The sequence below is a fragment of the Ictalurus furcatus genome, chromosome 26, assembly GCF_023375685.1.
Source record: "Ictalurus furcatus strain D&B chromosome 26, Billie_1.0, whole genome shotgun sequence".
NCBI classification, from domain to species: domain Eukaryota; kingdom Metazoa; phylum Chordata; class Actinopteri; order Siluriformes; family Ictaluridae; genus Ictalurus; species Ictalurus furcatus.
In genome coordinates, this window is record NC_071280.1 from 19,703,809 (window position 1) to 19,726,006 (window position 22,198).

Below are 22,198 nucleotides of genomic sequence, written 5' to 3' on the forward strand. Positions count from 1 at the left end.
ATTTTCCTCATAAAGAAATGCAATGGTTTCCGTTTCAGGAAGTAAACTCCTGTAACTCTGGATCATGCGCGCCCTCTAGTGGATATTCAGGACAAGACAGGTTTGTGTACTGGATAAATCTGCACAGTAGTGGCTCCTCTGCCCCGTCCATCAGCAGGAAATGTACCAACATTGAGCAGATTCTGAGTATCTGGGTATACTTTTTAAAATAATTTTTAAATCACAATGAGATCACTCTGAATAATTCAGGTTTTGAGCTAGAGCTGATAACAAACCGAGTCAGAGATAAAATTATTCTTACTGTCCTGATCTCCTGTTGTCTCTCACACACTAATTCACTATCTGCTGTCTAAGTTGGTTAGCTGTTAGGAATGAACCGCGCATTTAAATTCGATATTAAATGTGTATATAACATAAACCGATCCATACTGATAATAATTATATTTTTATGATTTTTCAAATCATCAAAAAAAACACAAATTTCTATTTAAATGATTATCATTATAAATATAAATATGAATGTCAAATAACATAAGTGTGTATCAGTTCATTTGACCCTTTTAAGACAAAACAGTCTTCAGTCTAGAGGATATTATTAATACGTAAACCCTTTAAAACTGACTAAATAACGACTTGTATTGCCATTGGTGTTTTATTTATTTATTTGTTTGTTATTATTAAACAGACTACAGGGCGTTTTATATTCAAATTAGGCAAAGTTGCCACCGTTTGTTTTCATTTATGGTCCAAAACATTTTAACCGGAAAAAAAAAATCACTGAATCACTTGTGAGTCATTAGGGGAGTCGACTCGCGCTGCTCAAAGGAATTCTGGTGAGACGGAGGTCGGGTAACGTTCTTACTCTCTATCAGTTCATCTGACTGTTAACTCAGTAGATATCTAATCTAATAATGATCATGTTTCATTTTATTCATGTAAAACTCTCTGAAGCTTTGAAAGCAGTTGTTGTAAGTTATATTTAAGGTCTAAAATGCTCTGAGGAAAACCCAGACCGGAAGTCGCAATGCGGAAGAAGCAGACAGGAAACTGCACCGGAATGTAACTTTGGGTTTTTATTTCGTTTCTTGCGCCAGTTATTTCGATGACAGTGTAGAACATGTCTCCAAACTTCTCACTCGACCGCAGAAACTCACGCAGGAGAACTGCTTTAGTCTGAGACTGATGTATGAATATGTACAATATACAGTACAGTGAATATATGCAGTACAGTGAATATATGCAGTACAGTGAATATATCTTCATATATGAATATATCTGGCTATATTCAGATCCAGATCACTTAAGTGATATATGAGACGATGCATCTGAATATTGCTTATAGTTTGAATAGGTGGACTTACACTGATATTCCATCAGGTCTCCATCACCACAAAGCTCTGAGAAGAAAAGGCCTAGTAGAACGTGAGATCACAATATAAATGAATAAAATAGTAATAATAGTGTAACAGAATCAATCATACCATTTTAGATATTATAAACTATATCATGTTTATTTAAATGTTACAAATCCTTGACAACTCCTGCGTGTGTGTGTGTGTGTGTGTGTGTGTGTGTGTGTGTAACATGTTTTGATGTGAAAGATGATGATTCTGCATTCACAGAGGAGTATGTAAAGTCCATCCTTTCAGCTGGAACATGGAGGATGGATCAGCGTCTCCTGCGTCTACGCTCCTGGCTCCTGTCTCTCTCCAGTCCTCCATTACGGCTCAGGACCGTGGAGCTGTTAATGCACCTCACGTGGTGGGTTGTCACATTAGCGGGCCTGTCAGTATCACAACTGAGACACACATTCACACAACTGGTAAGAAACTTAAAATAAATAAATAAATATTTCTAATAACATTCTCTATCATAATAAGTCCATACATGCTTCAAATACTCAGTAAAGATACCTGATAATTGAACAGATTACAGACACATTTGAATACCTCATTCTCTTATTCTGCATGTTCTCTTGTGAACCAGCCGAACCTCATCAGCCAACCCTGTGTGAAGCCTCTGATACTGGTGAGCACTGTGTTTAGATTCCACTCTTCAACAAAGCACGAAAGTGTACAGAAGATACGAGAACGGGGTTGTACACGGGTGCTAGAATTATGTGAAGGACGGGGGGGGATGTAGTCACGTTGGCGTATATTTAATATAAAAACTAAAATAAATAAAATACATTACATTTTTCCAGCAAAGCAACCGTCACACACTGCAATGTTTCAGTGCACAATCCCAAGTAATTCTTTCAATATTCATCTCACCTAACTCCTAACTCCTAACATCTAACCCCTAACCCCTAACTCCTAACCCCTAACCCCTAACATCTAACCCCTAACTCCTAACCCCTAACATCTAACTCCTAACCCCTAACCCCTAACTCCTAACATCTAACTCCTAACCCCTAACTCCTAACCCCTAACTCCTAACCCCTAACCCCTAACATCTAACTCCTAACCCCTAACCCCTAACTCCTAACATCTAACTCCTAACTCCTAACCCCTAACCCCTAACATCTAACTCCTAACCCCTAACCCCTAACATCTAACTCCTAACCCCTAACCCCTAACATCTAACTCCTCACCCCTAACTCCTAACCCCTAACCCCTAACTCCGAACATCTAACTCCTAACCCCTAACTCCTAACCCCTAACCCCTAACTCCTAACATCTAACTCCTAACCCCTAACTCCTAACCCCTAACCCCTAACATCTAACTCCTAACCCCTAACCCCTAACATCTAACTCCTAACTCCTAACCCCTAACCCCTAACTCCTAACATCTAACTCCTAACCCCTAACTCCTAACCCCTAACCCCTAACATCTAACTCCTAACCCCTAACCCCTAACATCTAACTCCTAACTCCTAACCCCTAACCCCTAACTCCTAACATCTAACTCCTAACCCCTAACTCCTAACCCCTAACCCCTAACATCTAACTCCTAACCCCTAACCCCTAACATCTAACTCCTAACCCCTAACTCCTAACCCCTAACCCCTAACATCTAACTCCTAACCCCTAACCCCTAACTCCGAACATCTAACTCCTAACCCCTAACCCCTAACTCCGAACATCTAACTCCTAACCCCTAACCCCTAACTCCGAACATCTAACTCCTAACCCCTAACCCCTAACTCCGAACATCTAACTCCTAACCCCTAACCCCTAACTCCGAACTCCTAACACCTAACCCGTAACTCCTAAACCATAACTCCTAACCTCTAACCCCTAACTCCTAACACCTAACCCGTAACTCCTAAACCATAACTCCTAACCTCTAACCCCTAACTCCTAACCCCTAACCCGTAACTCCTAAATCGTAACTCCTAACCACTAACTCCTAACCTTTTGTCTGTTTTCTTATTTATGCCTTTGGATTTCTGTATTAGCCTGATAGGACAGAATGTGCTGAATTCATCCATTATTTTAATTTTTGTATTTCTTGGCACACACTAATATAGAAAATTATTTTTTCGGATTTTTTAATGGACTCCTTTTTAAGAGGAGTTGTTTCTACTCAAAGTAGAAGTGCGAGCCTCTAATTTATAAATTGTTATACTTGGAATGGGATGTGTGTGCTGGTGTTTTTTTTTTTAATTAAAAATTATACATCATCACAAATTATAGAATGTTATCAAACCCCAGATAAATAAGTTTTGTAAGTTAAAGAACCCTTGAAGAGCTCCAAACTACAAAGTCAGTTTAGGTAAATGTTTTGCCTTCTGACAAATACAGTTATTATATACACTCTTAGAAATAAAGGTTCTCCAAGGGTTCTGTAGATAATTCAGGCTTAATGACTTCCAAAATAGGTTCTACTTAGAACCCTTTCTAACACACTGTTGTAGGGACAAGGGTTCCACCAGACGGGCAACTGAAAACTCTTAAAACCGATCTTTTTCTTTCTAAAAGAAAATAAATGGGCTTAAATAGAGTGGTTGCTTTCTGAGACATTTAGAACTTAATGACAAAAAGGTTCATTAATGATGAATTCACCTTAATAAGGACAAATTAATAACAAACGATTTTTGTAAAATGTCAAACATTATGCACGAGTGTAATCTGTGTTGAAGTGAACTCAGCTCAATACCCAAATATATCTTCATCTCTCCTGACATGTGGTTATTTATTTTTCAGCACCCAACATTATTTTAAGTGTCAGTAAAAAGCTGAAATCTAATCTGAGACAGAAACATGAGACCATCTTTGAAGGAATTGCTAAAAGAGGGAACCCAACTGTCTTCAGGGAGATTTACACAGAGCTCTACGTCACACTGAGAGAAACAGAAGGCGTGAACAGTGAGCATGAGGTTTGGCAGATAGACCCTGCTTTCAAGACACCTCCTGAGCAGGACATGCCAATCAACTGCAATGACATCTTCAAACCATTCAAGCAGCAACGTCTTGTAGAGAACAACGAGGAAAAGAAAACCAAAGACAACGAACGTGAATGTAAAATCAGAACTGTGTTGACTAAAGGCATTGCTGGAATCGGAAAAACTGTCTCACTGCAGAAGTTTATTCTTGACTGGGCTGAAGAAAAAGCCAATCAGGACATCGATCTGTTATTTGTTTTACCTTTCCGTGAGCTGAACTCCATTATAGGTGAGAAGTTCAGTCTTCATGAGCTTCTACTTGACTTTCACCCTGAACTTAAAGAATTTAAAGATGTAAAATACTACGAAAACTGTAAAACTATATTCATTTTTGACGGTCTAGATGAAAGCAAGCTTAAATTCGATTTCGAAAACAAGAGAGTCTCAAGCATTTCCAAATCAGCATCTCTGAACGAGCTGATGACCAACATCATCAAAGGGAATCTGCTTCCCTCCGCTTTGGTGTGGATAACGTCACGGCCGGCTGCAATAGACATTATCCCTCCGAATCTGATCCACCGTGTGACTGAAGTACGAGGATTCACAGACTTACAGAAGGAGGAATACTTCAAAAAAAGAATCAGTGACCAAACCTTGGCCAACAGGATCATCTCACATGTAAGGGATGTGAGGAGCCTTGAGATCATGTGCCATATACCAGTCTTCTGTTGGATCATAGCGACAGTTCTGAAAGAAATGCTAATCGGAGGGCGTGAACGAATCCCATCCTCTCTTACTGAGATGTACACACGCTTTTTACTCATCCAAACGAATGAAAAAAAGAAAAAGTATTCTGGGAGGACGGAAACAGATCTATTAAGGCTGTCCAGTGCTGATGTTGAGATCATCTTGAAACTTGGGCAGCTGGCTTTTTACAAACTTCAGGAAAGCAACATTGTGTTTTCAGAAGATGATCTAAAGGATTATGGCATTGATATCACTGAAGCCTCTGTGAGGTCAGGAGTGTTTACTGAGATTATCAGAGAGGAGGATCCGATGTTTTCGGTAAAGAAGTACAGCTTTGTCCACTTAAGCTTTCAGGAGTATCTCGCAGCCTTCTTTGTCTTCTACAAATTTACTGTTGAAGGAATCGATGCAATGCAATCCAACCAAAAGAAACATGCTGAAGACTACGTCTTTCGATTTATTGGAAGTGATTATGATGATGATGACAGCAACGATTCTGACTTTCCCCCGAGAAATTTGACCTTGCATGATTTACAAAAAAATGCAATACACAATACCATGAAGAGTAGGAGTGGGCATTTGGATCTTTTCCTTCGCTTCCTCCTTGGTCTCTCAATGGAGTCCAATTTGCGTCTGCTGAAGTCCATCCCTTTGAAAGTAGAGAACCTGCAGGAGAACATTCATCAGACTATGCAGTACATCAAAGACATGCTCAGGGAAAATGATGACAGAAAAACTCCTTCCTCAGAGAGATGCATAAACCTTTTTCATTGTCTTCTGGAGCTGGATGATCACTCCATGGTAGAGGAAATCCGAAGATTTCTGACCATAGAAAAACAAACTGAAAACAGATTAACAGCAGCACAATGCTCCACCTTGGCCTACATCATTCTGATGTCCAAGGAGGTCCTGGAAGAATTGGATCTGAAAAAATACAACACATCTGAAGAAGGTCGTAGAAGGCTTGTCCCGGCTGTAAGGAAGTGCAGAAGGGCTCTGTGAGTGAAGCTTCTTTTGTCTCAGTAATATTTAAGTTTACTTTCTATGTTCAAAAATTGTAAATCAACCACTTTATATTCAATGTATTCTACTTGTTACTTATCAGCTAATCTATATGTCCATACTGTCATGGTGTGAGTCCATGGAGGTGGACACAAATCCAGAACTTCTTCTTTATTAAAAAAAAAAAAAAAAAAGAGAGAGAGAACACAGGAAAACAGACGAGGAACATGGAACACCAGGGAACCAGAACAACCAAAAACTAAGCAGTAGTAGGAAAAACAAAGCAAGAAAATACGTAAACTATCAAAAACACTATACATAACACAAAAACATCAAATGGAAATACAGAAACAAACATATAACATAACATAATCTGAACATAATGCTCCAGAAAACAAGGAGATTAAATATAACTAATCAAGAAATAACAAATAGGTGAGCATGGTTCAGACAGGAAATCAGTGAGACAACAGAAGAAGTTCTGCAATAACACTCAGGGTGCCGTCTAGTGGCCCAAGGTGGAATTGAACCTGGGGGCCATGACACATCTATTTATTTATCAATGGGTAGCTCGCTAACCTCCTTCCGTCTTGAATTTCTGAATTCTGCCTTGAAATTAGAAATCATCTACCTACGGTGTTCCTATAACATTGTATAATATCATTACCTACAGTGGCTTGCATAAAGCCCTTGAACTTTTCCATAGTTACAACCTGGAACTGAAAATGACTTAATGTGTCATTTTTCTTATTTGATTTATGCAATATGTCTATCTTGAAGCTGCATTTTTTTTATTGTGACATAAAAGTTAATTAAGCAAAAGATAGGGCATTTTTTTGGTTACATAAATATACTTGGTAGAGCTACCTTTGACTGCAATAACAGCTGCAGGTCTTCTGACTCTATCAGCTTCGCACATCTGCATGCTAATATTTTCAACCCTTCTTCTTGGTAAAATTGCTCAAGCTCTGTCAGATATGATAGGATTTTGTCCTCCATTTGAAGTGTCTCACAGACTAGAACAGGTTTTCTTCTAATTTTGTCCTGGATTTGGCTCTATCCATCTCACTTCAGACCCTGACCGCTTTCCCAGTCCCTGCTGATGAAAAGCATCCCCACAACATGATGCAACATTACCACGCTTGAGGATGGTGTTTTCAGGGTGATGAGCAGTGTTGGGTTTCTGCCAAGACTGAAATGTTGCATTTTGGCTCTAATTAGACCTAAATAACCTTTTTCTGACTCCACCTCACCTCTGTATGATCTGATTGTCTCTATTATGTGTATGTAACTTCACTATGCAGAGAAAGATTTCTGGAGATTAATGATATATTGATTTTATGAATAGAGCACCACAGGAAATATAATTCAGTTGAATCTGTGTCTCTGCAGAATGGCTGATTGTGGTCTGAAAGCACAATGCTGTAAGACTGTGGCTTCTGCACTTCAGGATCCAGACGCATCTTTAAGAGAGCTTGACCTCAGCCGCAATTTATTGATCATGGATCAGAAATCTCTCCTGCCTGGCCTGAACAGTCCGTATTGCAGGCTGGAGAATCTGAACATCAGTTACATCAACCTGGAGAAGTCAGGAGCATCTATTCTGCGTGCGGTCCTGATGCGTCCACACCCTCAGCCACACACACTAAAGTGAGGAGAACCATGTACCACAGATCATAAGAATCACTGAAAAGAACGTGTCATGTAAACATCAGTATGTTAATAAATTAATATTAGCAAAAATATATAAATGTTATCAATATCTGTTCTTAGTCAACACAATAAGTGTAAGTAAAGTGATGTGAGAGTCAGTAATACAATAGTAATATTATATATAGCTGCAAGCAGCAATGGCGGATTCCTCCTCAATATTGCGGACCATTTAAAAATTGACCTGGTAGAGAAATGTGTCCCACAGATGCAACATTTCAATGCGTTTGAATCAATGGCAGATTTTAAGCTCATTGTTGTAGTTTTCCACAAATGATCATTGTAGAGAAAAAGCAGGTGTCAGCGAGAATTTTGGAGAATTAATTTGTGCGGATACAGCACTACTTTAACATTATTTTGAATTTATTCCTGCTTCTATAAAATTCATCTGAGTGAAGTGCATTTTGGCTCGATCCAAGACAGAGCGCCATCTAGTGGACGATAAAATATTATTAAATATAATATAACAGATATTATCAAAGTTAATATTCCTTTTAATATCATTGTTTTTGGAGATATGAGGTTGCCATCGCACATGGTAACATAATGTAGTGTCCTCTTTCTGTGTGGCACAGATCAAGTCCATAGGTTAATGTTCCATTGATTTATGGACACAAGAAATATGAGCAACAGTTGTCAATTAACCAATATGTAAATAGTTTGGCCAACTTTTATTTGATTCCTTATTGCTTATCACACCATAGAAAGACATGTATCCAACACATCTGTACCACAGTTCAAGTCAATCGGACATACGGTTAGGGTTAGTTTAGGGTTAGGAATTTTTTTTGTAGTTTTGGACAAATTTTCAATGTAATTGAAAATCTATCATGGTGGATTTTATGGGTCCCAATTGCTTTTTTTTGTTCCCCATGAGAAATAAGGCATTACCAATTTTCAGTCATTTTGGACTTATGGGACGGAGGGAAAATTATGTAGCTTTCGGGTGTGGACTGTAGCGCCACCTATAGGCCTATGTGGACCATTTGTGGTGTGGGAATATTCAAATATTCAGTATTCGTGGCCAGTAGTATCAATGTGACAAATTTCAAAACTTTGTACCATTCAGATCGTGAGTTATTGGGCACTTTAGGGAGATAAGGAGAATAATAATAATAAGAAGAAGAATACTAACAATAACAATACGTTTCCTCCTGACGGAGGAATCCTAAATATCTAGTAAGGGAAAATCCTAACTATAATTTTCCAGGCTCAATTAAGCCCATGTTTGATGTTGTACATATCTATATATCCAAGTCACATGAACAGGGAGAATAAAATAGAAATCATGCAGTAAATATTTTGAATATTTCAACAATCAATAATTGTATAAATTAAGTTGAGGATTGGGGTTTTATGCTGTGATTGCTTCAGGGTTAGTCATGGTGTCCCGTACCACTGACTTTTTCAAAATACAGATTAAAATACATTTCCAGCTATTACTTTTTTTACCTGATCAAGTTCCTTACTCCAGTTGTTCTCATCTCTTATGTATCAGCTGTAACTCCCCAAACATTTCTCAGCCCCCTCCTTCTGGATTCACACTAAGTGAGTCTAAAGCACCTCTGTTTCTCAGAGCAGGGACACGACTGCTCTGAAGCCTGTGTTACCTCAAATAATTTAATTTCTGCCTTCAAACCATGGTTGGGTCGGCTCAGGAAAGCTTCTCTCTGCCGCCCCGGGTTGTTACCTTACAAGGATGAGTCACTGATGTCATTCATATTCATAACTTTATCATATACCACCGCTATCAAACACATAGAAGAACATCACATTGCTGACCACAACTAAACCAAACAGTCTTCTACTTTTGGCCAAGCACTGCCGCACACTGTCACGCTAATTGACCTTACCTCACAGCAGCTCTCTTTAAGGTTTTAAAGACAAAGTGATAAATACTGACAATGAACAGATTTTATGAAAAATTCATTTTGAAAATGATCTTTCTAAGAAAGAACAAGAAGTCTGAAATCGATATTTTCCTTTCTTATTAGTTTTTGTTATATACTGTATATATATATATATATAAATGGATGCCCAGTGAGACTTTTGTACAAAGATTTAACACATATTTTCTTTCATTTTACCAGTGGCTTGTATGTTTTTAAAACGTTGATTAATTAAATTATTACAAACTGAAGTTTTAAACCATGATACTGCTAGGATTAGTCTACAGAGTCAGTGCTGGGCCTTAAACAAATGGTTATTGATCCTTGAGTGAGTGTCTTAAACCTCGACTGTATGGATTAGAGATTTTTACTGCATGAAAATCTACCAAATGACCAAATATATGATTTATCCTTTTTTGCAGTCTCCACACATGTCATATTAAAGATGACTGTGCAGAGATTCTGCTTTCAGCCTTTCAGTCGTCCGAGTGTCAGCTGAAAGAGCTGGACATCAGCTACAACCGCCTAACCAAGAAAGGCGTGGCATTGGTCCTTCAGGGTCTGCAGAGTCCCAGCTGTTATCTTGAAATATTAAGGTGAGGGAAGTTTACAATTTATGACAAAAAATAATGTTAAATTTTGACCCTTTACCCTTTAAGTAACTTGTTAGTTGGAGAAACCACCATTCTGCTCATATAGTCTTACAGCAGATCTTCAGTCTTTACCCATCTCCCATGCTCAATATTATTAATTTTATACAACACAAAATAATGCTAAGGAGGAAGCATGACTAGAAAGCACAAAATGGATCTCTAAATGTCTGAGCATCAGCTAATGACTAAAAACGTTTATCTTAGTAATGAAATAACTTAATGGGTTAATAGAACTTAAAATTGTGTTTGTGATTAAATGTTTACCAACGCCAATGTATACTAATATTAGTGTAAAATGTGTTTTACAGAATGTCCAGCAGTGAGATCAGTGTTGAGAGCTGTACTTATCTGGCATCAGCCCTCAAACACTCATTTCTGAGAGAGCTGATTCTGAACAGCTGCAGCATCGGCGATGTGGGAGTAAAACGTCTCTGCCCTGGACTAATAAGTCCTCACTGTCAGCTTCAGACACTGGAGTGAGAACCAGTCACATTTATTAAGATTTTTTTCATATGTACTGATCAGTTATGCAGTTTTTAGATAAAAAATTATAATTCTGAGGACATTTCTATAATTTACAGTGATTTCTTCTGTTTTGGTGAATATCTCACGCTAAGTTGTTTCAGAAATGAAAACATAATCTAAGATAAAACAAAGGCAACCCAAGTAAATACACAATACAGTTTTTAAACGTGTCACGTAATGGAGGCACAGCTGGAAGCAAGTGCAGGTGTGGTGGTTTAATAAAATACAACAATCAGGCAGAAATCACTAAAATGAAAACAGGCAGAGGTCAGTCAATCCATGTTGGTGATGCATTCTGGGAAACGGAGTCACTGGCCTGCAACGACATGACTCTATGATAATGTTATTTATTGAGCAAAAAAGTTCTCCAGTACCAACTGGGCCTGTGTGAAAATGTATTTGCCCCCGTAGTTACTAATCCCCCAAATCTATGACACTGCATTGATAATGGGGTTCAGCTGGACGAGACACAACCAGACCTGATTACTGCAAACCCTGTTCAATCACATCTACACTTACATAGAACTTTTTCAGCAGCAGGAAGTTGGTTAAAAGTTCTTGCCCAGTAACACTACTGTGGCAAAGTTGAAATAAATTCCAGTAATGATGAGGAAGAAGGAGATTGAAATATATCAGTCTGGGAAGGGTTACAAAGCTATTTCAGAGGCTCTGGGACTCCAAAGAACCAAAGAACCGTTATCTTTAAATGGAAAAACCGAAGTGGACGAACTTCCAAAATTCCTCCAAGAGCACAGCGACGTCTCATAAAGGAAATCACTAAAGAGCCAAGGACAACATCAAAGGACTTACAGGCTTCTCTTGCATCAATAAAGGTCACTGTTCATGACTCCACTATCAGAAAGACACTGGGGGAAAATGACTCCATGGAAGACTGGTGAGGTGAAAACCACTGCTAACCCAGAAGAACATTAAGACTCGTCTGAATTTTGCCAAAACACACTAGCAAGGCACAACCAGATTTTAAGTTTAAGGGGCAGTTAGTTTTTCACATTGGTCATAGATGTTGGATCACTTTTTTGCTACGATAAAATAAATAAATAAATAAAAACTGTATTGTGTGTTTACTCAGGTTCACTTTGTTTTATGTTGTATTTTGTTTGAAGATCTAAAACTATTTAGTATGAGATATACACAAAATCAGAAGAAATCAGGCATGGGGCAAATACTTTTTCACAGCACTGTATTTAATGATAATCACTTCAAAATGAACTAGACTTAAATTTGACGTAAGTTTGATGTTGCAGCAAAAAGAGAAATAATCACAAGGGGGTCAATACTTTCTGGAGGTTCTGTATAAAGTGCAGGAAAGACCAGGTATAAGATCTGATCATGTCAGAAGGGACGAATACAGGAAATGGAAAACACACCATTGTTTAAAAGAGGACGTAAACAGGATGTAGAAGGATAAAACTGAGGTAATGATATTGCTCATAGGAGCAGTCAAAGCCTTGAGCTAAATGCTGGAGACCTGGAGTCTGTCACACACCTTCAAAATCCCAGGTCTCTAGTAGCAGGCCTAACTCTAAATAAAGATGTCACCCACAGGAAAGCAATATATACTGGTTTGAGGGAGTTTACTCATCTTTTTTTTCCTCATTCCCACAGGCTTAGACAGTGTAACCTCTCATGCAAAGCTTGTGTTTATCTGAGCGTGATCTTGGACACTTACTCCGTGGTTAAAACACTCAACCTGAGAGACAATGACCTTCAAGATTCAGGAGTTCAGCTTCTTGCTACTGGACTGAAAAATCCCAACTGTGTCCTCCAGAAACTGGGGTTTGGAAAATGTTTATGAACATTTTTTTTTCATCCAGGTCATCCAATGTTTGACCACCAAAAATATTCAGCTGAAAAAGAACAAACATAAACAAATTTGTACATTCAAATGAGCAGAGTATTCTCACAGAAAATCCCAAACTTTCCCCTTTTTTTCCCAACAACTCAACCTCTACATCAATTATCCCAACACTACTCCCATTCATCCCAACACTACTCCCATTCATCCCAGCACCGCCCCATTCATCCCAACACCGCCCCATTCATCCCAACACTACTCCCATTCATCCCAACACCGCCCCATTCATCCCAACACTACTCCCATTCACCTCAACACTACTCCCATTCATCCCAACACCGCCCCATTCATCCCAACACTACTCCCATTCATCCCAACACCGCCCCATTCATCCCAACACTACTCCCATTCACCTCAACACTACTCCCATTCATCCCAACACCGCCCCATTCATCCCAACACCGCCCCATTCATCCCAACACTACTCCCATTCATCCCAACACCGCCCCATTCATCCCAACACTACTCCCATTCATCCCAACACCGCCCCATTCATCCCAACACTACTCCCATTCATCCCAACACCGCCCCATTCATCCCAACACCGCCCCATTCATCCCAACACTACTCCCATTCATCCCAACACTACTCCCATTCATCCCAACACCGCCCCATTCATCCCAACACTACTCCCATTCACCTCAACACTACTCCCATTCATCCCAACACCGCCCCATTCATCCCAACACTACTCCCATTCACCTCAACACTACTCCCATTCATCCCAACACCGCCCCATTCATCCCAACACTACTCCCATTCATCCCAACACCGCCCCATTCATCCCAACACCGCCCCATTCATCCCAACACTACTCCCATTCATCCCAACACTACTCCCATTCATCCCAACACTACTCCCATTCATCCCAACACCGCCCCATTCATCCCAACACTACTCCCATTCATCCCAACACCGCCCCATTCATCCCAACACTACTCCCATTCATCCCAACACTACTCCCATTCATCCCAACACCGCCCCATTCATCCCAACACTACTCCCATTCACCTCAACACTACTCCCATTCATCCCAACACCGCCCCATTCATCCCAACACTACTCCCATTCACCTCAACACTACTCCCATTCATCCCAACACCGCCCCATTCATCCCAACACTACTCCCATTCATCCCAACACCGCCCCATTCATCCCAACACCGCCCCATTCATCCCAACACTACTCCCATTCATCCCAACACCGCCCCATTCATCCCAACACTACTCCCATTCATCCCAACACCGCCCCCATTCATCCCAACACTACTCCCATTCATCCCAACACTACTCCCATTCATCCCAACACCGCCCCATTCATCCCAACACCGCCCCATTCATCCCAACACTACTCCCATTCACCTCAACACTACTCCCATTCATCCCAACACCGCCCCATTCATCCCAACACTACTCCCATTCACCTCAACACTACTCCCATTCACCTCAACACTACTCCCATTCACCTCAACACTACTCCCATTCATCCCAACACCGCCCCATTCATCCCAACACCGCCCCATTCATCCCAACACTACTCCCATTCATCCCAACACTACTCCCATTCATCCCAACACTACTCCCATTCATCCCAACACCGCCCCATTCATCCCAACACCGCCCCATTCATCCCAACACTACTCCCATTCATCCCAACACCGCCCCATTCATCCCAAGACTACTCCCATTCATCCCAACACCGCCCCATTCATCCCAACACCGCCCCCATTCATCCCAACCCCTTTTTCACACATCCAAATCCACCCCTTTAACCTGCATCAATTTATTCTAACTCAAGAGCCAAACCCTCAAGCACTGTCTTATCAACCTCATTCTCAATAATCTTAAGCCTCCTCACCACTCCTCTACCAGTTCCATCTGCCAGTGCTGGTCTAATCAACCCTCCTCACATTGTTCACAGCTTCCAACTTCCAGACATTCATCTTTTCCCTTTAGTCTGCCCTTTTCCCTTTCTTCATCACAGTTCATTCAAACCCTCTGTAGCTAGCTCTGATTTTTCACTTCATCACATTAATTTAACAAGCCAGGCATGGAGCTTGCTTGACCAAGGCCAATAATTTCTGGCATTATTTGGGAATGACACACAGTCTGCCTCACATTCATCTTCACCTTTTATCTTTTAGGTTGTCAGGATGTTTCATTAGTGAAAAAGGCTGCTGTTCCTTGGCTTCAGCTCTGAGCTCAAACCCATCATCACGCCTGAGAGATCTCGATCTGAGCTACAATCATCCAGGAGTTGTAGGAAGGAAGCTGCTCTCTGATCTACTGGACGATCCGTGTTACAAACTGAAGACTTTAAGGTACTTTTTAGATTAACATGTATATTTGATTGCATTTATTCAAATATATTGCTCATACTTGAATGCACTGTATTATTTTAATGCATGCTTTAATGTTATAAGGTATCAAACAACAAATGTGTTATGAACATGTGGTCAGGAAGTACAGCTTCACACTTTCAGTTCCCTCATAACCATGATTTTGTTGTTTTAAAGCAAATGAACAAGTATACGTTTACATTTGGCATATTATTTTATTTAAAATGGTTTACAAGCTAAAAAAAAAAGCTAACAAGCAGAATGCAGTCTAAGCTCAGTGTGAAAGTCTGCCTGCCTCATACAACAGCATATATCCAGATATTGTCAGATTATAGAGGAATTTTCTCCACTGGATCAAGGAGTCCTTTTTTAATGATAACAATTATATATATATATATATATATATATATATATATATATATATATATATATATATATATATATATATATATATATATTAAAACAAACAAGAGTAGTGAGTACTGAGCTGCATTCTGAGTTACAGTGACAAGTACCTGTTATGAAATTGAGTATCTTTGTCTTTACTGCCCTGGGTAAAGTATAGAACTATTCTAGGAGCAAATCCACATACAGTGCATCCGGAAAGTATTCACAGCGCTTCACTTTCTCCACATTTTGTTATGTTACAGTCTTATTCCAAAATGGATTCAATTCATTAGTTTCCTCAAAATTCTACAAACAATACCCCATAACGACAACGTGAAAGAAGTTTGTTTGAAATCTTTGCAAATTTATTAAAAATAAAAAACAAAAAAAGCACATGTACATAAGTATTCACAACCTTTGCTCAATACTTTGTTGAAGCACCTTTGTCACCAATTACAGCCTCGAGTCTTTTTGAGAATGATGCTACAAGCTTGGCACACCTATTTTTGGGCAGTTTCTCCCATTCTTCTTTGCAGGACCCCTCAAGCTCCATCAGGTTGGATGGGGAGCGTCGGTGCACAGCCATTTTCAGATCTCTCCAGAGATGTTCAATCGGGTTCAAGTCTGGACTCTGGCTGGGCCACTCAAGGACATTCACAGAGTTGTCCTGTAGCCACTCCTATGTTATCTTGGCTGTGTGCTTAGGGTCGTTGTCCTGTTGGAAGATGAACCTTCACCCCAGTCTGAGGTCCAGAGCGCTCTGGAGCAGGTTTTCATCAAGGATGTCTCTGTACATTGCTGCATTCACCTTTCCCTCGATCCTGACTAGTCTCCCAGTTCCTGCCGCTGAAAACATCCCCACAGCATGCTGCTGCCACCACCATGCTTCACTGTAGGGATGGTATTGGCCAGGTGATGAGTGGTGCCTGGTTTCCTCCAGACATGACGCTTGCCATTCAGGCCAAAGAGTTCAATCTTTGTTTCATCAGACCAGAGAATTTTGTTTCTCATGGTCTGAGAGTCCTTCAGGTGCCTTTTGGCAAACTCCAGGTGGGTTGTCCTGTGCCTTTTACTGAGGAGTGGCTTCCGTCTGGACACTCTACCATACAGGCCTGATTGATGGAGTGCTGCAGAGATGGTTGTTCTTCTGGAAGGTTCTCCTCTCTCCACAGAGAAACGCTGGAGCTCTGTCAGAGTGACCATCGGGTTTTTGGTCACCTCCCTGATTAAGGCCTTTCTCCCCTGATCTCCCCCGATCAGTTTGGCCGGGCGGCCAGCTCTAGGAAGAGTCCTGCTGGTTCCAGACTTCTTTCATTTACGGATGATGGAGGCCACTGTGCTCATTGGGACCTTCAATGCTGCAGAAATGTTTCTGTACCCTTCCCCAGATCTGTGCCTCGATACAATCCTGTCTCGGAGGTCTCCGGACAATTCCTTGGACTTCATGGCTTGGTTTGTGCTCTGACATGCATTGTTAACTGTGGGACCTTATATAGACAGGTGTGTGCCTTTCCAAATCATGTCCAATCAACTGAATTTACCACAGGTGGACTCCAATCAAGCTGTAGAAACATCTCAAGGATGATCAGTGGAAACAGGATGCACCTGAGCTCAATTTTGAGTGTCATGGAAAAGGGTGTGAATACTTATGTACATATGCTTTGTTTGTTTTTTATTTTTAATAAATTTGCAAAGATTTCAAACAAACTTCTTTCACGTGGTCATTATGGGGTATTGTTTGTAGAATTTTGAGGAAAATAATGAATTGAATCCATTTTGGAATAAGACTGTAACATAACACAATGTGGAGAAAGTGAAGCGCTGTGAATACTTTCTGGATGCACAGCTAAACGCAATTTGTGTGTGTGTGTGTGTGTGTGTGTGTGTGTGTAGATTGGACCATGATGGGAAATCCCGACTAACAACTGGTCTCTGGAAATGTGAGTGTTTATTGAATTTTTTTCATTCAGCTTTCTTTTATTTACATAAATACCACTTCAGCATCATAAAATGAATGTTAGGAATCACACGTTATATACAGTTGAGGCTACAGATATTTATAATATAATCTCAGTTGTTGTTTTTTTGAACAATTCCACACGTTTCATGTTACCATGTGTTCCTTTTGGCAAGTCTGTTTGGGCATATCTCACACCAGAGGTGGACTCTGGAGTAAACATAAGAGGGAAGCTGTCTTTGGACAATTGCAATAAGCTGTCTGCTAGTGGCCGGATCCTTCTGTGCACTTTACATTACATTTACAGTATTTAGCAAACGCCCTTATCCAGAGCGACTTACATTTCTATATCTGAGCAGTTGAGGGTTAAGGGTCTTGCTCAAGGGCCCAACAGTGGCGGCTTGGCGGTGCTGGGGTTAGAACTCACAAACTTTTGATCAGTAGCCCGACGTCTTAACCACTGATTTCACAAAAATCCCACAGAGACGTTGAGTTCTGCACCTCTTCTTCCTCAGCTCACCTTGGAAGACGTGAGACGGCCAACCTGTCCATACAGGATTTCACTGAGTTTTGTGCTTTTTTGTGGAAAACTACTTGAATTGGCAACAGTGCAATTGCAAGAAATATTTTTTCATGGTTTTTCACAGTGATGTTTGTTGGTAAATGAGACCTTTTAACTGTACTCATGTTCGATGCACATGAATCAAGGAGGGCTTTGACTGAATGTGCATTGTGATGACATCACATGGCGCATTGTCATGATGTCACAGGATGTGTCATGGCCCAAATCTGTGGAAAAGCTAAGTCTTGTAGAGTTTACTTGAATTTTGCATTAATTTCCTCAATCGCAAAATCCTGGAGGGACTGTGGCCAATCTTCAGTTTTATCTTCAGTGAGTGAAAGGCAGCTCAGTTGGGTTGAGGTCATCAGTCATTTAAGAACATTTCATTTCTTTGCCTTAAGAAGCTCTTGGGTTGCTTTCGCGGTAGGTTTTGGGCCACATCATCAATAAACACCAGTGACCCAGTTCCACGGGCAGCCTACATGCCCACGCCATGACACTTCCTCCACCAGGTCTGACAGATGATGTGGTATGATTTGGATCATGAATCCTTCCTTTACTTCTCCATTCTCTTCTCTTCCCATCTTTCTCATATAGGTTCATTTTGCATTAGAACTGCTCAGGCTTTTTTTTAAAGAGTTTTTTTTTTTAGCAAAGTCTAATCTGCCTTTCTTTTCTTGAGAGTTACCAGAGGTTTACATTTTGAGTTAAACCGTCTGTATTTACATTCATGAAGGTGTTTCTTGATTGTAGACTTTGACAATGATACACCTACCTCCTCCAGAATGTTCTTGACTTGTCTAGATGTTGTGAAGGGGTTTTTCTTCAACAAGGAAAGAATTCTGCGATCGTCCACTGTAGTTGTCTTCCGTGGTCTTCCAGGTCTTTTGGTGTCGCTGCGCTCGCCAGTGCATTCCTTCTTTTTTTAAGAACATACCAAATTGTTAATTTTGCCTCTCCTAAAGTTTCTGCTGTCTCTCTGATAGGTCTGATTTGTTTTTTCAGCCTAATGATGGTATCCTTCACTTGCATCGACACCAACATGGACTGCATGTTGAGATTTCCCATGAACAGATACCACATGCAAATTCAACACTTGGAATCAACTTCAGACCTTTAATATGCTTAATTTGTCATGAAACAAAGAGGAAACAAGCCGCACCTGGACATGAAACTGCTTATCTGTCAATTGTCCCATTACTTTTGTGCCTGTGAAAATGGCAAATGGCTGAAATTCCCAAACGGTTAATGCAGTGTTTTTGTTAAACCACTGAAATTACAGCTGAACATCGACATCTTCAATAACATCTTGACTGCTTCATTTCACATCTATTGTGGCGGTGTACAGAGGCAAAATTGTGAAACAAAAATTGTGTCACTGTCCAAATACATATGGACCTGACTGTGTGTATATATAGATGCTTTTGTCTTTGTTTCTCTTTCTCGTCTCGCATGGCTGCAAGCTCTACTTGCCAGTCATTTGTGTTTGCTGATTTAAGTTCTGTAAATGTTATTCTGTTGAACTGATTGCGTATTTGCTTCTCTCAGATCAAAAGCCAAGCCAAGCTACTAAAAAAAGAACGTCAAACCTTCAGATAATTATACAAGTTACACAATTATTATTCTGAAAAACAAACAAACAAACAAATGAACACAATGTACACAATATACAAGTATAATAATCAGTTAACCAAGTATTCTAGGCATCAGTGACTCCACCATTATATGTTGAAATACGTAGACTGCAATAGCATGTAAATGCCATTTAAAAAATACACCAGCCTATTAAGTCCAACAAAGGGTTAATGTGTATGTATTTTCTTCCTAGACTACCAAGAGCTCAGCACCGGTGGGCTCACTTCCAGCAATGACATCATACACTCTCAAGACCGGAAAGGACTTCTTAGGTGTCCAGAGCCTGAATATACGTACAACCAGCCATATAACACCAGTGAACGAGGCCAATGGCAAGTGACATACTGCTTGGAAAAACTGACAGATGGAAGGTTTTACTGGGAGGTGCAATGGTCTGGCTTTGTCAGTATTGGATTAAAAGAGGATTTTTCAGGAAAAACTTTGAAGTTTGTCTGCCACAGTCTCCAGTATGCTGCCATCCATGAAGAAAACAGGCGTGTCAAAACACTATATACAGTTGTAGGTCCTGACTCCAGTCCTGGTCCCAAGAGATATGAAGTATATCTGGACTATCCAGAGGGAACTCTGTCCTTTTACAGCATCTCCTCTCATGACATGAAGCACCTCTACACGTTCCACACCACCTTCAATAAACCAGTGAACCCGATGTTCCATTTACCAAATCCGCATGTGTTGGACGGACTATCATCAATCATCATTGTAACACAATCTCCTGATTCTGTCCAACATACTGAAGCACAACTGTTTCAACAACTTGAGCTAGAGAGATATCACAGTGAATTATCACTTTACAGTACAGTCTGGGGGGACAGTTTTTGACTTCCCAGCATGCCTTAAGGCAGTGGTCACCAACCCTGTTCTTGGAGCTCTATGTTCCTGAAGACATAATTAATTAATGAATTAATTAACATTAGATTAGAATTTCACTTCCTGACATTTAGATGTAATCTTGTATAATCAGGAAAATAATCAGCAACAGGGTGATTTTATCCTCAAAGAGGACAGGTTGATCGTTTTTCTATAGCAGTAGGTCTTGAAGTTTTCTGGAGCCCTGAAGACCGAAACAGCTTTATCTATAATCTATATCTATAATCTTTATCTATAGCTTCATCTATAATTGATCAACTGTTAAATAAATACAGCCATAACATTAAAACCACTGACCGGCGACGGGAAGAACATTGATGATGTCATTACAAAATCACCGGTCAAAGGTTGGCATTTATTTATTAGGCAGCAGATGAATAGTCAGTTCTGGAAGTTGACGTGTTGGAAGCATGAAAAATGGGAACGTGTAAGGATCTAAGCGACTTCCACAAAGATCAGATTGTGATGGTTACATGATTGGATCAGAGCATCTCCAAAACCACAGGTCTTGAGGGCTGTTCCCAGTATGCCATGGTTAGTACCTACCAAAAGTGGTCCAAGTAAGGAGAACCGGTGAACTGGCGACAGGAAGACGGTGGCCTGGTCTGATGAATCACGTTTACATTTGTTCACTTACCTGGAGAAGTAACCAAGCCAAGGTTATACAATTATAGAATTATTCTGGAAATTATTTAATTTGACATGTAGGGCAATTATTATGATTACTTTATTATTATTCTTTCTTATTGTATTTTGGTTTATTTGTATTTTTCGTTATTATGGTCTTGATGCTGTTGATTGAGATTTGAGCCAATAGGAACGCAAGGGGGAGCGGAAGTCCCGCCTCCGTGTAATATTTTTTCGGCAGATGCCTGTTTTCTTTTCTTCCTAATTAATCCATGTAGCTGTCACAACGTTGGAGAACTGTCTGTTTATATATCCTATATATCAAACTGAAACTTTGCATCGAAGCTGCCCAGTATACACTGCTGCATCATCTTTTTATTTTGAAGAACCGATTTTGTGAAGAGGCCAGGTTTTTTGTGTGGATGAACAGTCTACTGCAGAGGATTGACACCACACAGAAGAGCCGCCCCCAGCAGAGCTCCTGGAACCCCTCTTCCTTGAATCACTTGATCAAGATTTCCCTAATCAGGGAACGGAGAGCCACCCAAACAATTGCATGCAGAAGATTTGAACACCTCCCTCAGGATACCCGCCTATGCAGCAGGACTGACACAACTTGTGGGTATGATTTGAAACAGAAAGAACCCCTTTGTAAGAAAACCAGAAAACTGTGAATCCATTTATTCCATTTATTTCATTTAATTCATTTCCATTTTATTGTGACTCTGTACTTTACTTTAATCAATAGTCATTAAATAAAGCCGGGTACTTAACTGTACTTACCTTGTCCACTGGTCTCAATCCATTTAGTTAGTTATCAATACACCTCCCTCCGAATCTAGTACTGGTCCTATTTTTTATATATATATATATATATATAAACTGGGATCATGCCTGTTACACAACAACCCTACAACAATTTACTCTCTGAATCCTGCACCATATGTTCAATATTCTTTCATTATTTTGTCAAAAGTTCAGTTTACTGTTTTATTATTCCATAAATGACCATTTTTATTTCATTATAAAAGCGTCTTATAAAACCATGATAAAACCCATGATCTAGCCGTGGTAT

The 22,198-nt window shown here is 40.0% G+C and overlaps 1 protein-coding gene across 3 annotated transcripts; it reads left to right on the forward strand.

Moving 5' to 3' along the window:
* Positions 1–787: 787 nt before the first annotated feature.
* On the forward strand, positions 788–21,901 carry LOC128602461 (NLR family CARD domain-containing protein 3). Of its 3 annotated transcripts, none has more exons than XM_053616275.1 (11): positions 789–1,422; positions 1,602–1,822; positions 1,987–2,028; positions 4,149–6,072; positions 7,469–7,726; positions 10,098–10,271; positions 10,637–10,804; positions 12,480–12,650; positions 14,873–15,049; positions 17,348–17,394; positions 19,802–21,901. In XM_053616275.1, exons 2-11 carry the CDS (start codon positions 1,657–1,659, stop codon positions 20,446–20,448), a joined length of 3,774 nt encoding a protein of 1,257 aa, XP_053472250.1. In that variant the 5' UTR covers positions 789–1,422; positions 1,602–1,656; the 3' UTR covers positions 20,449–21,901. The 3 variants fall into 3 exon arrangements, with proteins under 3 accessions (XP_053472253.1, XP_053472250.1, XP_053472252.1); XM_053616277.1 differs by having other exon boundaries at positions 797–844; XM_053616278.1 differs by lacking the exons at positions 7,469–7,726; positions 10,098–10,271; positions 10,637–10,804; ... (2 more) ...; positions 17,348–17,394; positions 19,802–21,901 and having other exon boundaries at positions 788–1,822; positions 4,149–6,897.
* Positions 21,902–22,198: the final 297 nt, after the last annotated feature.

Bases quoted from the DNA above. Each gene is read 5' to 3' on its own strand.
- LOC128602461 (XM_053616275.1), top strand. From the start codon at position 1,657: ATGGAGGATGGATCAGCGTCTCCTGCGTCTACGCTCCTGGCTCCTGTC. The intron at 10,272-10,636 runs GTGAGGGAAGTT...TGTGTTTTACAG, and splicing joins TGTTATCTTGAAATATTAAG to AATGTCCAGCAGTGAGATCA. The intron at 17,395-19,801 runs GTGAGTGTTTAT...TTTTCTTCCTAG, and splicing joins AACAACTGGTCTCTGGAAAT to ACTACCAAGAGCTCAGCACC.